Source organism: Antechinus flavipes, chromosome 3, assembly GCF_016432865.1.
Source record: "Antechinus flavipes isolate AdamAnt ecotype Samford, QLD, Australia chromosome 3, AdamAnt_v2, whole genome shotgun sequence".
Taxonomy (NCBI): Eukaryota; Metazoa; Chordata; class Mammalia; order Dasyuromorphia; family Dasyuridae; genus Antechinus; species Antechinus flavipes.
In genome coordinates this window covers 436,249,548-436,266,654 of record NC_067400.1, presented here as the reverse complement: position 1 = coordinate 436,266,654, position 17,107 = coordinate 436,249,548, and the positions used below count along the sequence as shown (strand labels likewise).

The 17,107-nt window shown below is 33.4% G+C and overlaps 1 protein-coding gene across 2 annotated transcripts in view; it reads right to left on the bottom strand.

The window, feature by feature from the left end:
- CCDC148 (coiled-coil domain containing 148) overlaps window positions 1-17,107 on the bottom strand; it is a 301,269-nt gene that overhangs the window by 40,642 nt on the left and 243,520 nt on the right. For both annotated transcript variants that reach the window (XM_051986343.1, XM_051986344.1), the window contains exon 13: window positions 2,534-2,652. In XM_051986343.1, the coding sequence (XP_051842303.1) occupies window positions 2,534-2,652 (119 nt within the window). The remainder of the gene's footprint in view (window positions 1-2,533; window positions 2,653-17,107) is intronic.

Below are 17,107 nucleotides of genomic sequence, written 5' to 3'. Positions count from 1 at the left end.
ATGGGCTGAGGCTTGAGTTGATGCACTGAAGTCCCAAGCATGTGAGGCTAAATAGTAATTGGACCATATTCTATTAATATATATGCTTGGAGAAAGAATGGCCCCCGCCCACTCTTTGTGCAAGTCCTGATGTGTTGTATAGGAAATGATTCTTTTGGTGGGTGGAGGCAGGGGAGTGGAAAGGGAAGCAGAAGGAGAGACTGCTGGCTGGCGTCTTGTCACGGCTGTTCACATTGCTATCGCGACCACCCCTTCATCTCCGATCCCCCTCTGCTAGCTGGCTTCCTGTCTGCCCATATTGCTATTGAAATCCTTCTTCACCTTTTCACTTCAATGAAGATTTTTCCTTTAACCTGAATTCCTGACTCGGGCTGATTTTAAATACGTGGTCATCACACCTCTACACCTGGTTTATCAAATTGTTTGCAAAATTATGATTTATATAGTAAATGTTTGATTTGTATACCTATTTTAAATACCTATATATCCAAGGTTGCATAAAAATTTCTCCAGTCATGATTGGAAAAAATTTTGAAGCTCTGAAATAATAAATATTGGATAGATGCAGCAAATAGACAATGAACTGGGCCCAAAATTGGCATAGGAATAATATTTTGCAAATTGTATTTATAGTGAGCACAAGCTAACATTCATATTCTTCCACTAAAGCTATAGAGCCATGTGATAAAATACTGCAGTCTTTAGAGAATTAAAGTTAAAGAGTTCATCCAAAGGTTGAATGCCAAGCATGAACAATATAATGAAGAATGGCACAGAGTAAGTGACATAGAGAATGTCACCAGAGAGATGTATGACTAGAAAAAGAAGTAAATCAGTGATTTTAGAACAATCAGGGATATCAGATGGACAGGCTGAGTTTTGCTCTAATAAACACAAAATGCACAGTGTTAGAAGCTCTCCAAAAAACAGGGTAGATCTATGGACAATCACATAAAATGAGTCACCATAGATATATTGTGGTGTATACCACTGAAGAGTTAACGCACATTAATAAGTTCATAAAGTAATAGAATTAGAAAAATTTCAGAGTAATAACTCCAAGCTTTTCTCTGAAACAAAGGTTCATTTTTTTTTTAACATTCTCCCAGTATAAACACTATAGAATTATATTCACATAGGCACCAATATTATAACAACATCTTTAGGAATTTTTTCCTTTTTTTTTTTTTTTTTTTGCTTAACACTTTCCTTTGTTATAGAAATATGATTTTCATCATTCTGAATATTTATGTTTTATATATATATATATGTGTGTGTGTACATATACATGTGCCTCATAAATTCACTAAATGCTTTTATCTTGAAGATATATGCTACTGACAATTATTTTCCCTCTCTTTGAGATGTTGGGTTGTCACTAAAGATATATATACACACACACATACACACACAAACACAAGATATTGTGGTGCTAAATGACTATTGCCCATTGAATACTTTTTTGACTGTCTCTTTTACTTTTCTCTGATGAAAACTATGTATAGAAAGGACCTTGATAAAGAAATGGTCAAGGGCCAAGCTATTAGCTTTGTAGGAGATACTTGTTTGAGAATTAGAACATTCCTATGAAATTAATCATAAGGAAGTAAATGACTAGATGTGATGCTCACAAGTCAGTGAGTATAGTTTTCTATGCTGCTTTACTTATCCATTCTTTAATGCCCCCATAACAGCTCCTGAGTATTAGTGATTGCTCATGTTCCTTCTTCGTTTAAAATAATTATTTTGTGGCACAGTTGCTTGTTAGCACCATATATCTATATTGAATGAAGCCAAGAATACAAAATTTGTGAAAGCCTTCAGAAAAAAAAAATCCGCTTCTGTTAAACAAATTATATATTCAGATAACTATATTTGCAGTGCCTCAGTAAATATGTAGAACATATGTTTTGCTTTTTAAAAATTTTTGTGTATTTATTTATACCAAATATTAAATATTTTAAATATTAAATATCCAAATACATAGTGCTTTGTTTTAATGGATAAACATGTTTGATGTATAATACTCATAATTTAATAGTAAAATTCATTGAAATGTGATACTGAAGTACAGCTTTTTTAAAATATTAATGTAACATATTAATTTAATAATTATTTGAATTTTCTTTGAAATTTTTCAAAATTCATTATATCAGAAATGTGGTTTATTTTTTAGACTACAATAATAGGAATAATAATCCTATGTCATGTCAATAATAAAATAAAACAATACATAAAATAAAAATCATTTTTTATGAAACAGGACTATTTTGGAATCACAAAGAAAATTCAGGAAGTAATTGAAAAATTTTAGCCTTATATCTGATGCTCTGAATATACTGGAATGAAAACTTCTGAATGGATAGAAGAAATGTCACACAACAATAAAAATCAGTACTATATAATAAAAAGCTCTATTATAAGTCTCCTAGCTCTATCCTAACACATCATAATAGAATATATTTAAAATTAGCATAACAACCAACCCTTTCTCCACATTTTTATGTCTTTTTTTTTTTTTTTTTTTTTTTACCTTTCTTGGTCTTTAATTGCTTGTTCAGCCAATATTTTCCTTACTTGTTCCAGGCGCTGAAGATCTCTTTTTTCTATTTCTTGCCACTTTTGCTCTTTTTTAGCCCAGTACTCTTTGATCTAGGATATAAAAGTTATATGACATTTAATACTAATAGATATGTAAAGACAGAATAATATGGAGAAAAGCTGAGATAGTATTATCCATAGAGTCATACAGACAGAATTTAGCTCAAATGGCAATTTGTCTTTTTATATTTCATATCTTCATCTAGAACCCAGTTGCAATTGGAAAATGAATTAAAACATGAGAGTATAGAAATCCAGACCAAAAAATTCTGAAGTAGAATGTAGCTCATGGTGGGACCTCAGGTTTTAATCTCTGGTTAACAAAATTGATTTTCAGGGAACCACAGTAATAGAATAGCATTGTCTTTAAGGTTTAATACCTATTCATTGCCCAAGAACATTTTTATCCTATTACAGCAATGTAGTTTTATTTTAAATATAGCATTAAAAACTCTTATTACTTTAAAAGCATGATTTTATTTATGCTAATGGATAGCAGGATGTTAAAAGCTTCATGATTTAGGGGAAGTGGCAAGAGGTAGATGGGAGGAAGGAAGAAAAGGAATAATGAACAAGTTGAGGTATCTAATGGCTATCTGTTCTGTAGTATAATAAAGGCCACATCTGACAAGTTCAGAAGAAAGTAATGAATTCAATAGGCATGTTTTGCCTTCCTCTTCACAAGACTGCATGTCATATCAGGAGTCAGAGCTAAAAGGAACTTTAGAGATAATCCAAAACAACCTTCTTCATTTTGAAGATGAGTAAACTAAGGCCTAGAAAGGTTAAATGATTTTCATAAAGTCACACAGATAGTGAGTAGGGATATGAACCCAGGAGATTTGATTCCAAATCCAGGATTACTTATCTCTACAACTTAGCCTAATTTACCACTGGGCCAGAATGTATAAGCAATAAGTACTGTTCTGTTTGGATGCTCCAATTTCCAGTGCGTATGATGCTATCTGTACAAGGCTAGGAAAATGTGGATTACTGGTAAGTTTATAGCAAAGTTAGACTTGAGGGAAGGAAGAATTGAGTTTGAATATACCTCAAACAGTATTAGTTGTCTGATCCTGGACAAGTCAATTAAACTCTCCTAGTCCCATGTTTCTCATCAAATAGAAATAATAATAGCACCTGCATTTTGGGTTTGCTATTGTGAGGATCAAATGAGATCAAATACATAAACTACTTTGTTAACAGTTAAATAATTTAAGTATTTATTATTATTGTTATCCTTGTCATTAATTTTTTAATTGTTGCTTTTCAGTTGTTTCTGCCTCTTCATGACCCTATTTAATATTTTCTTGGTGAAGACACTAGAGTGGTTTGCCATTTTCTTCTCCAGCTTATTTTACAGATGGGAAAACTAAGGCAATCAGGGTGAAGTGACTTTCTTAGGATCACACATCTAGTAAGTGTCTGAGATTAGATTTGAACTGAGGAAGATGAGGCTTTCTGACTCCAATCGAGGCACTCCAACCTAGATGTCAGGTAGCTATTAATTAAAACTACTCCCTTAAGGAAATAAATGCCTATTTTGCCACAGGTCAAGCTGATAACCTAAAACAATGAGAGATAAGAGTGTTAGAACTGCTACTCTTGTTCTCTCATATTGTCAGCAGTGGGCTCATTTCAGTGCCCAGTTGTTTTGTGTCAGCTAAGATGGAGTTCCTTCTCTCACCACACCTGCCAGTGTATAGGGAGAATATGAATAGTCTCCATTACTTATTACACTGCTCTTCCCTCCTATCTCTAAGGTCTCATCACAAAAACAGTAGCTATTGAGTTCTGGGAAATGAGAAAAAAACACTTTGAGTACCAGAACCATGGTTAGTCTTTCAGTAACACTTTTTGAACACTTGCTAATTAGGTGTATATAGTGGGTACAAAATCACAGAATTTGAAGACCAGAGAGGTCACCTATTTCAAGCTTTTACCTGGACAGCATTCTTCATTATGCTATTACAAAGGAAGAGTTATATATCCTTTGTTGATGGAAAACGTCTAATGGAGGGAGAGACATGGAAGGAAATATCACCAGACCTTTCCAGGCAGCCCATTCCACTTTTTGTCAGTTTCATTATTAGGAAATTATTTTTTATATTAAGCTGAAATATGTGTCTCAATTTCCACCTAAGTTCTGCCCTCTGAGAATAAATAGGATCAATCAAATGCCTCTTCTATGTGATGTCACTACCTAATCTTTGTTGTTTTTTTTAAAACCTGGTCTCTCAAAATCTAAAGTGAACATTGGACAATATGCCCAATTTGTTTCTCCTCCTTTATGACTGACAGTCCTACTTCCCATCATTTCTACTTTAGTAACTCATCCTTCCTTATTGTGCAGAATTGAATACAGAATGGCATTTTACTTTCTGTTAACCCCCAACTTTTGAAAAATGAAGACTTTATCAGCTATTTTTTGCCAGAGAAGTCCAAGTAATTGTATCACTAAAGTCCCCTTTTACCACTATCTCATGCCTTTATGCAAGTTCATGATATATCCCAAATTTCTCATGTGTTTTCTTCCTGGTTATGTGTTCTGTCGTGTTTTCCCATGACAATATTACTTTTCTTTGTCTTCTGTGGATCCTTATCCAAATATATTCCATCCTGTACCTCCTTACTCTTCTGTTTATGGAGTTTCTCACTTAAGTATATTGTCTTAACATGCAATGGTAGTATTTTTTTTGTTCCTATATAAATCATCAGAAATGTTCAGATTGTCATTTTTTGTCAAGAATTTAGATGCCCTCCAATAGATCTCAGCATGTGTCACAGGGGAAGATAGTGGTCCTATTGTTCATATTGAATTAACAAATAATTAACTAGGTACCCCTGAGTAGGGAATTATCAACCAGCACTATTCTTTTCATCTTCCACCGATCACTGCAGAATTACCTCTCAGCTGGTGGAAATATGTCTCCATATCTCCACTCTCTATAGAACTTTTCCTGGAAATACAAGAAACTGCTTCTTTCTGACCTAGCCCAGCTTCTCTTTCATCAGTGAAAGCCTCCTATCTATTATATGGCACTAAACATTTACTGGGCCTTCAAATTTCTGGGTGTCACATTTTCTTCCCTCCAACTCTTGACAAAGGCAATAATTCCTCTCTGTAGTATTCTGGTTGGTTTTCTGGAGGTCTTTGGACCAACCAAACGAATTTCAACTGAGTAATCACCACAAGAATAGCCAGGAATAAAGTCCAAATTCTTTATTGTCTCCCTGCCTGGTGCTCAGCTACCTTTCTGGAGGTCCTTCAGACCAGCCTTGGTCTCAGTGGGGGAAGCAGGAGGACAGGCCAGCCACCATGGTGGTGGGAGATGGAGTGAATGCCTCTCCTTGCCTACAAGACCTTGAGCTCTAGCCTCCAGTCCTCTTTCTTCTCTGAGTCTGTCTCCCATTCCTCTCTAATTCTGACTCTGACCTCTTAAATACTTTATTACAATTAAATCCATTCATCATACTGAGGATAAGCCAATCATTGTATCACTGGAGAACCATTGTTGTTAGATTAATTCAATCATACTGAACTAGAGAACTATTAATCACCATACTAAACTAGATAACCATTATCTTATCAATTCCACTGAGTTAACACCTTGTAAGAATCCTTGTTTCAAGTACAGAGTTCTGGCCCATTATATCTCTTTGCCTCTCTTTCCCCCTCTTTGATTCTTTGTAGAAGAAGCTCTTTCTCCTCTTTCAGAGAAAACTTCATTTTCTCTACTAACTTGGAATATTCAGTAGGAATATATTCAGACAGACTTTTTACTTTCACCTCTAGAGAAATTAATTTGCATTTTAGATATGTGTAGCTGCTACATGATATTGGCAAAATCCAAAAGTAGCATTCTCTCTTAAGCTCACTTAAGAGCACCACTTACAGCTCCTTTAAGATCCAAATTAAAATCAAAACTGGTAGCAAGACTTTAACTAGCGCCACAGGAAATTTATCTAGATGCAAATTTTAAATTCATTGCTTTTTAGATTTTAACTATGTAATATTATTTTAATAGTTTTTCAATAAGGATTTAGGAAGTTAATGGGAATAGTAGAGAGATTCGATTGCATTTCTGTTGATGGCCAAATAAGTTTTTTGGAGGAAGCATATGGTTGGGGGGGAGGGGACAGGACATAGAAACATACTCTTAATATCCCCTCTATTGCTTATTAGATAGAAGATATTGCTCTTATTTCACAGTTCCATATTTCATTCATTTTGGCAAAGTTGTGCCAATAAAAATGTAAATAACCTGCAGAAATTTTTCTCCTTATAAATTCATAAACCAAACTACTCCTTACTCTACTACAGTTTTTCAAAGAGTCTAAAAACATTTTATATATTAACTTACTTTTATAATCTTCCAAACAATTTGTTTCTTATTAAAAAAGGACTTGCAAGCATCATTTTCTCTGCTATTAAATTACATCAAGTCTAATAAAAAAAACTGAACTATAGCTACACAACTGTTAAATTATATTTTTTTCATTGCTACTTCATGCTCAGAACTACTATAAAATAGCATGAAGTAGAAATTGCTTTTCCCACATGAAAAAGCACAAGGTTAAGGTTAAGACACTATAATGAGGGAAGAGTTTGGACTATGATTCAAACTATTTATGTTATGCTTAACTTATGAAAGAACTTCAATTTGTATGAGTCATTGAATTCATCACTAGAGAATTAGTGAATTACTTTGACTTTGTAACATAACATAATGTCAGTTGTTAAGTCCCTAAATATTTATTAAGTACCAATTATAGATCAGGCATTGTGTTAAGTGCTAGAGATAGAGAAAGACAAAAGATAGTCCCTTGTTTCAGAGGACTCACAATCTAAAAAGGGAAACAATATAAAAACAATTATGTTCAAACAAGCTCTAGACAGGATAAACTGGTGATAATTGGGAAGTACTAGTAATAAAATAAATCAGAATAACCTTGTAGAAGATAGAATTTTTGCTGGAACCTGAAGGAAGGCAGAGGAATTCAGATGTAGAAATAGCATGCATATATATATTACAAACATGAGAGACAGTCAGTGACAAAGTCCAGAGCCTAAAGATGGAGTATCTTGTGTGAAGAACATCAACAAAGTCAGTATCATTGGATTGCAGAATACAGAGGAGGAGAAGAGGCAGTAAGGTATAAAAGACCAAAAAGTAAGGAATGGGGCAGGTTGTGAAGGGCTTTGAAAGCAAGAGGATTTCATGTTTGACCCTGAAGATAATAGGGAACCAATGAAGTTTGTTAAATAGAAGGGTTACATGGTCCAATATGCATTTTAGGAAGAATGATTAATGAATGGTTAAGTAGAGATGGACCACAGTGGGAAAAACTTAAGATAGGGGGACCATTCAGTAAGTTATTGTAGGCCAGGCATTGGACAATGAGGTTTTACTCTAATATGGTGGCAGTGTCAAAAGAAAGAAAGAGAAGCACACAAGAAATATTAAGAAGATAAAATTAACAGGTCTTAGCAACAGATTGGATATGGGCAGGGAAGATTGAGAGTGAGGAATCATAGATGACACCTAAATTGTGAGGATGGGTTACTGAGTACCTTTGGGAATGATAGAGAAATTAGGAAAAGAAGAGCATTTGCAGGAGGGTGAATGAGCTATTTTGGACATCTGAGGTTAAGATATCTATGGTTAATGAAATTTGAGATGTCTAACATATGGAAGAAGATGTGAGTATGAGGTTTAAAAGAGAATTCAGAGTTGGAGGAGAGGTGGAAATCATCAGCATGGAGATGATCACTGAAACAAAGGAGGCTGATGAGATCATTAAGTAAAATAGAATAGAGGGGGGCGGGGGGAAAGAGAGTACAGGACAGAACCCAGAAGGACAACCACTTTTCACAAGGAAAACCTGGAAAAAGATATAGCAAAGGAGACTGAGAAGGAGTGATCACAAAGGTAGAAGGTAAAATGGGAGAGAACAGTATCATTAAAAATCTAGTGAGAAGAGATTATCAAAACTAAGAGAATGTCAAAGATTTCAGAAAGCTCAAGAAGGAAGGAGATTGAGGGGAAAAGCATTGAATTTGATAATTATGAGATGACTGATAACTTTGGAGAGAGCAGTTTAATGATGAGATCAAAAGGTAAACTGAAAGGAGTTAAAAAGAGTGAAAGAAGAGGGGGTAGAAGTAGAAAAATTAGATGGCCTTCTCAAATAGTCACAAAAGGTAGAAAAGATGTATGATGATAACTAGTAAGGATGAAGGGATTAAGTGAAGGATTTTTTTGAGGATTGTAGAGTCATGAATATGTTTTTGTAGATAATAGAGAAGCAGGCAAGAATAGACTGAAGATAAGTAATGATGAATGATAATAGTGCAGCAGTCTGCAGGAGGAAATGGGAAGGAATGGGATCCCTTGGGCATTTAATTGTATTTCGGCAACAAAACATAAGCCACATATATTTTTTGAATCCAATAATAGCATATATATATATATATATATATATATATATATATATATATATATATATATAATTAAAACATATTCCTACTCTATCCCTTCCCTCAAAAAAAAAAAAAAAAAAAAGAACAACTTTAAGACATTTTGTTAGTATTCAGAATCCTCCTCTGATTCCTCATCATTGTGTAGTAATAGTTTTGGTTTGTGAAGTCTGATTCAGTGAAATACAAACTCTAAAGATTCCAAGAGTGGATGTTATACTTGTCATTCAAAGATTGTCTTAGTTCATGTTGGAAAGGTCTGTCATCAGAGGGTAACATTGGCTGTGATTTTTTTTTGGAGGGCAATAATAATTTATTAAATCATCTGCTGCTATAGGAAAAATGTTTATGATCTGCTTCATTGAAAGAACCAGTGAGGCTTGAGATAATGAAGAATTTGGAAATCACTTTCCTATTCTATTTCTACCTGTCACATTTGTAAATATGTATTATAAAAAAGTTTTATTGAAATGAAATTTTAAAAAATTTTTAAAGAAATGAAATTTTATTTCATCCTGGAAGAGTTCAAATGACATCAGATTATGTCAAACATCTGGTGAGAAGGCAAATGCCTCACAGAATAATAACATTTTACAATATATTTATATGGCATTTCCCACATTTCAAAACATTTTCACATACTATGATCCCACTGAATCTTCGAAATAACTCTATGAGATAAAAAGAACAGATATCATTATATCCATTTTAAAAATAGACATACTTATGATCAGGAAAGCTGAATAGCCTGCCCCTCATCAAACCTTATTGTGTCCTTATCCTGCCAATAAGGAGAATTAAGAACTGACCCTGGGAAAGTAACTTAAATAAGATTGCCTCCAAAAAAAAATCAAAACTCAGAATAAAACTGATTGTGCATTGCCTACTATCTGCCTTTTAATTAATAATGTCAATGTAACAGATAAAGTGTGGTATGAATTAGTTAAGTCAAGGATTGACTAATGTCTTGTAATTAATTTCAATGTTAGTAACTTATCACTTTATTGCATCTTTTATTTCACAGTTTTCATTGTACATAATCTCCTGATTCTAATTTTGGTGTTCTTTCACTAACATCATGCTATCTTGCCTTCTAGTAACCCAACTAATGAATAATCAGTCTAAAGATCACTAGAGATTGAGAATTAAGTAAAAATTGTTTGCCATATCTAATTTTCTTCTGAAACTTAATAAGAAAATTTCTTCATATGCTTAGGGTCTCAGATAGTGACAATCTCATTCAAATGAAGTCAACAGAATTGTGTGATCTATAGTGATAAACATATGGAGCTCTTCTTTAATTTAGCTTTTTTGTCCATTACAAGCTATAATTTAACATTTCCTTTAACTAATAGGGAGCACTGAATCTCAGTTTCTTGATGCACTGAAGTGGATGAATCTTGTATAGCTTATTAATTCTTTTTTTATTATAGCTTTTTATTTACAAGTTATATGCATGGGTAATTTTACAGCATTGACAATTGCCAAACCTTTTGTTCCAATTTTTCCTCTCCTTCCCCTCATCCCCTCCCCCCTATGGCAGGTTGACCAATACATGTTGAGTATGTTAAATTATAAATTATAGCTTATTAATTCTTAAATAACCTAAGTTTTAAGAGATGGTATCAAGATGTTGAAGTTATATTCTCAACTATTTGACAAAGAATTTCCCTTCTAACCTGAACATGTTTATTCTGTTAGGTCTTTCCAAAAGACTAGTCACTTTTGGGGAAGTTAGGTGGCTCAGTGGATAGAGCACCAGCCCTGAAATCAGGAACACCTGAGTTCAAATTTGACCTCAGACACTTCTTAGTTGTGTGACACTGGGCAAGTTACTTAACCCCAACTGTCTCAGCAAAAAAAAAAAAGAAAAAAGAAAAAAAAAGTGAATGTTAAAAAGACTGATCATTTTATATAGCCATTTTATCGTTCCATATTTTCTGTATTGAGATATCAGATAACAAATATAAAATGATGAGGCAAGAAGCCATTTTCCTTTGTTTTATGTCTAGGTCTGTTATCAGTTGTTCTCTAGTGTCTCACTTTTCTCATTTTCTTAAGAGTTCAGTGTGCAACTAATACACTACACTTTTATGCAAATTAAGCAAGAAAACATAACAAAGAGGAACATGCTTGTTGTCATATTTGCTTTCCTTGTATTAAGGGAAAATATTTTAAGTTCAGATATTTACATTGAGACCATCATTTTATCTACCTGAAAATACTTCCCCACTTATATCCATCTTTACAAATTCTACTCAAGCCTCAAGACAAGATTCCCATGGTTCCCTATAAAATTCTTCTCTTATATTCCTAGACTAAAGTGATCTTTGCCTCTTCTAGATGCCTGGAGCAATAACAGGATGTCCTAGATCTTGTATGTACATATATATATATATACATATATATATGTGTGTGTGTGTGTGTATGTAAAGGTTTCCTGACCATGGACCTGATATTCAGGTGTTTTTTTAAAATAGAAATTACAGAGGCAGTTAGGCAGTGCATTGGATAGAACCCTAGCCCTGGTGTTGGGAAAGCTGAATTCAAATGTGGCCTCACACTTATACTAGCTATGTGATCCTACATGAGTAACTTAATCCTGAATACCTAAAAAAAAAAGAGAGAGACTAGGACAATCACCATATTTAATTGTATAAATTTCCTTAATTTATATAATTATAAATTAAATATTATGTTATATAGCACGACTTCCCACTATATATATAGTATAAATCAATTAAGTCAGGAACACAATAACCAATGACATAAAACTCATCTTTATTTATAGATCAGAAAGTCTGTTTTATTTGTAAAACAAATATTCCCAACTCAGTCTTAGACAGCTTCTTTACCATATCCCAAATCCTCTGATTGTTTCTCTATTGAATTTTGAGGTACATCTCAAAAAGGCAGAAAAACCATGAGGTCAAGTGGCCAAGTTTAGGAAGGAACCAATGCCGAGGACTGACCTGATTGACACAGTTTAGTAGTGGCTTGATTTGATATCCAAGTGAAAGAGTGACTTGTCCATTGAATACACCACATATGGAAGTGAACTTAATAAGATGAATGTTTTATGGCAACTGCTTTAAGCTTGAGTTCTCTCTCCTTAGGGAAGAGGAGGTAAAGAAAGTACTGAATTCCAGGAGTGAGAGACAGTCTGTTCAAAAGACGAGAAATTAAGATGGAATGGCAAATTCAAGAAACAGAAAGGAGTTTGGTTTTATGGAAAAGAATTTATGCAAATAAAAATGGGATCAAGATGGTAGAAATTTTTAAATGATAAGCAATTGTTTGAATTTTATCCTGAAGGCATGAGGGAGTCACTAAAAACAATCAATAAGAACCAAAAATTAATTTGTAATCACCTGAATCCTAAACTAGCAATTCCTTCATCTAAAGCCAAAATAGGTAAGAGTTGGGGAAAGTGGTAATATTGGTGCAAAAGACAATCTGCCCTGCCTGCCAAGGTATGATGGCATCAGACACAAAACAGGATGATGGATGATCATGAAATATGGGGAAAGTAGTCTCTCCATCTCTGCAGAGAAGTAATGTAGTACCTTATACATTAGTACATAAAATAAATCTCTATTATATTATCTCCATTTAACCTGTTCTGGTTACAGGTCTGACAATCACCAATACCATTGTTTGCCTGCTGAACATGAATGCAGTGAATGAATTGGTTCAATTCATATCTGTGACATTTAATGTTTTAATTTTGTCTGACATATTTGGTTTTGTTATGAAATGTTCTGGCTCCTTTCAGAAGGCAGGCTGTAAATGGCTGAATCATGTTGGATCATTAACACAGAAAAAGGTCAGAGAGAGAATTAAGGGCAAATGTTAGGTGCCTCCAGTATAAAAAGCAGCTCAAAAGGAAAAATCCAAAGCTCAGGAAAATTAAGAAACTAGAACAGCAGCAAAACTGTGGGCTAAATGCTATTTAGAAGCTGGTAGTTCCATTAGAAAGGGAAAGGATAGTTCAAGAGAACTCAGGAGCTTAAAACACTGTTGCTTCTCATAAACAGCAAGAAAGTGTTAATGTGGTATTTAATGCCTGTAATCAAACTACTTAAAAATAGCTTTTTTTAAAAAACCCAACAACAAGCTGGAACAAATAGGACCAAAATTGTGAAAATATCCTGGCATCACCTGAAGATAGAATAGGATAAATAAAACAAATTGTTAGAAATTAGGTTTTATCATAGTTAAGCTGTACAGTTAAGAGTGTACTCTACTAATATTATTAATTCGTTCCATACAAACATGACTCTATGAGATTAATAATGCTGCAGAGGGAAGTTAGTTCCATAGCAACAATGCTATAAATGGAAGGTTCTTTCTAGAGCAGCCAAAATTCAGGCTATAAATGCTCACAATCAGTCTTTACAGAGATCTGACACTATAATAAGGCTGGATTGGGCCAGGTGGCACTGGGTAGGGGGGCTGCATCGCTGAGAGACCAGAGGTGTGAATGGCAAATTAACTCATCTAAGTGCTCTGTGAGGTATGCATCTGGTGTCGAAAAATGGAAGAAAAATGAAAATGAGGACAACTGTCTAAATAAGCAGCAAACAATCCAGTAACATCCCAGAAAGGGAATGGAAGAGACATGGAGTAACCCATTCTTAGGAACCCCCCAACTTCTAAATTTAAGATATAAGTAGAGATGAGGACCATTGGATGTATTTGAACATTGTTTCTTTAACAAATATTGGGTTGCTGCATTTTGCTGCTTATACCACTATCTCTTTCCAACAATCCTCCCACCTAAAAACCTTTTTAAAAAATTAAGAGAAACAGTCAAAGCAAAGAGTTCTTAAATCTATACTTCTCCTATCCTGGTTATGACAGATAATTGTAAGTTGGCTTTACAACAACTTTCCTAATCAGTCATCAAACTCTAGTTAATAACAAATGCACTTCAGTCATTTCTATTGCTAGTTATTAACACAGGAAAACTATTGAAGTTTTATTAGCTATTTCTTGGCATATTTATGTTAGAAAGAGAAAGCTTTCCAACCATATTAAGCAACTTAATTAAAAAATACAACATAACTCAGAGCAATATTTTAATCTTCAAAAAAAAAAAAAAACAGTTTGAGGCTCAGTATATTTTGGAATGATCCAGACACTACTATATATATACATATATATATGCCATTCATTGTCATGTATCTTCTATAATGACTTAACCAATACAAGACTTTGAGAGGATTCTCATTTTATGTTTCATTTATGTGTTATGTTTTAAAGTTAAGTAAGAAAATGAATGGTTGATTATAGGAAAAAATTCTTGCCTTTATTTTTACTAGAATGAAATTTTGAAATAATTCTGATGAGGAACAAGAGAGAGAGTTCTTTTAAAAAAGAGAGAGAGACCAAAGTAGTTTCATGGGGAGAATTCATTAACTAACTTTGATTTTTTTTTTTTAATGTAAAAGAGATGAATAAAAAAGAATGGTTTGGTCCTGTAAAAACAGTCTCCATTACGTTAAAACTCAGAATGAGCTAAGACCACTGCCACGGCCATAGCCCCAAATTTGTTATTTATTTCCATTTTTAGGGAGTAGTAGTGATTTGAACTCACTAATGGCAACTAGTTGATCTCACTATCATACTTACTTGGACATCAACTTCCTATTATCCATTTTATTCTGTCCTCAGTTCAAAAAAATCATTCTACTTGGCAGAGAAAACTAAAGCAAAAGAGTAGTTGCCTTTCCCCTGCACATGCCCTTATTGATTAAAATCATCCCATATCTACCAAGCAATGGTTCCATTCTTTCTTTGTTTTACTTTTATCTTTGATCCTAAAAAAAAAAAAAAAATCACCACCAAATTTTTTATCTTGATCTTTCCTTGACAATCTCAGCTCATTAAACAATATCTCTCTTTAAAAAAAAAACAATTAAATAGACCTTTTTTTTTTCATTTAAATATAATTGTAAATATCAATACTCTAATCTTTCCGTATAAACTTGTACAAATATATAGGGCTTCATTCTGGGCCTTCTTTTCTTCTACCTCTCTATTACTTCAATTGGTGACTCATCAGCTTCCAGGGATTTAATTATCATCTCTGTGTTGATGTTCTTCAAATCTGTTGATCCAGTCCTAGCTCCCATCTCCAAATGCTTTTCAGACATCTTGAGCTGGATAACCAGAAGACATTTTAAATTCAACATGTACAAAATAAAACTCATTATCTTTTCCCATTAATCATTTCTCTAATCCCAATTTGCCTGTTACTGGTGAGGGTGCCACCATCCTCTCAAAACCTAAGACACAAAACCTAAGTGAGATCCCGTGCCTAAAAGTCACCTTCGATAGGATTCTTTTCTAAATCTACTTCATTTTAATATCTTCCCTCTGTTCCTTGTTTATAGTTTTTTTGATCCTGTTTATTTGCTTGTTATCTTCTCCCCATTAGATTGGGATCTCTTTGAAGATAGAGACTGTCTTAATTTTTTTTTTTTTTGTATCCCCTTACAGGGCTTAGCATGACAGCACATAAGAGCATTTAATAAATGTTTTTGACTATGTTCATGTAAATATATACAAATCTCTTTGATAAACATACACAAAAGCTTAGTAGCTTAAAACTATACTAACTTTTGAGCCATTTATTCTAGGCATATAATTTCTTTTAAAAATATTTGGGATTTAGTGGATTTATAGTTCATTGTGATTCAATAGCATGATAAGAAAGCAAAGAAAACTAATGTTATCAGATTGCATTGAGAGATTTATTGTCCAGGAGAAGGGTAATTATAGTGTTGCTGAACTCTACCCTAATCAAACATAGAGTATTTTATATGTGGAAAAATAGGAATAATGGCTAGAAGTTATAAAAAGACAACTTTATCCTAACAATTATGAATATCCAAAAAAAAAAAAAGGAATAGACTTCCTAGGAATGAGATCCCCTTCAATAAAGTTTTTCAAGCAAAGACTAGACAACTACTTATCAAAGATGTTGAAGATGGGATTCTTATTTAAATCTATGAAATTTCTTCAGTTCAAACTCTGATATTCTATGATTCTGAGGTTTTAAGGAAAAACTATGTACAATAAAAATTTATTTTTTCAAAGCTTTATTCCAGAAAGAAAGAGAAAATGAAGACTAGGACCATTGCTTGGGAATGAATAAGATAATAAGTGATAAGGGAAAGGCTCAACTTCTGTTTTTTTTTTTTTTCCTAATTTTTTCTACCAAGGAGACTCATCTTTGGATTGTAAAGGATTGGGGTGGGGGGTGAACTACTAACGTGGAGTTGATATCTAAGATAAACAAGGAGATAGTAAAAGAGCACTTAGCTACCCTTTCTAAGTTCAAGTCACCAGACTAAGATGAGGTATATAACCCAGAGTAATGAAATAAGTGACACTGTGAGTAATCTTTTGAAAGATAATAGAGAGCAGGAAAAATCCAGAACTGGATATGGTCAAATTTAAGAAAGAAAGAAAAGAAGGAAGGAAGGAAGGAAGGAAGGAAGGAAGGAAGGAAGGAAGGAAGGAAGGAAGGAAGAGAATAAAGTCTACAAAATATAGGTCAGTAATTTGGATATTTGGTAATATAATTTTTAAAATAAACATTTATTTAGCATGTACTATGTACATATGGATATAAAGATAAAAACTAAACAATCTTTGCCTTTGATGGTTTTAAGGAGATTATAACATGACCACAGATAAAAACAGTACAAACAAAATTTGAGGAGGGACAGAGGACAGTGGATATAGCGCTATACTTGAAATCAGGAAGACCTGGGTTAAAATTCTACCTCATATACTAAATAGTATGTGTGTGTGTGTATATATAGGATGGAAGAGCATATTCTAGGCACAGAAAATAGCAAATATATAATATATATATAAAGGATGGAAGAGCATATTCTAGGCACAGAAAATAGCAAATATATAAAGTGGGAAATCATGGGATATGTTCGAGGAACGATGAGTAGATTGATAAGAATGGAACATAAGGCACAAAATTATGAGAAATTATATATT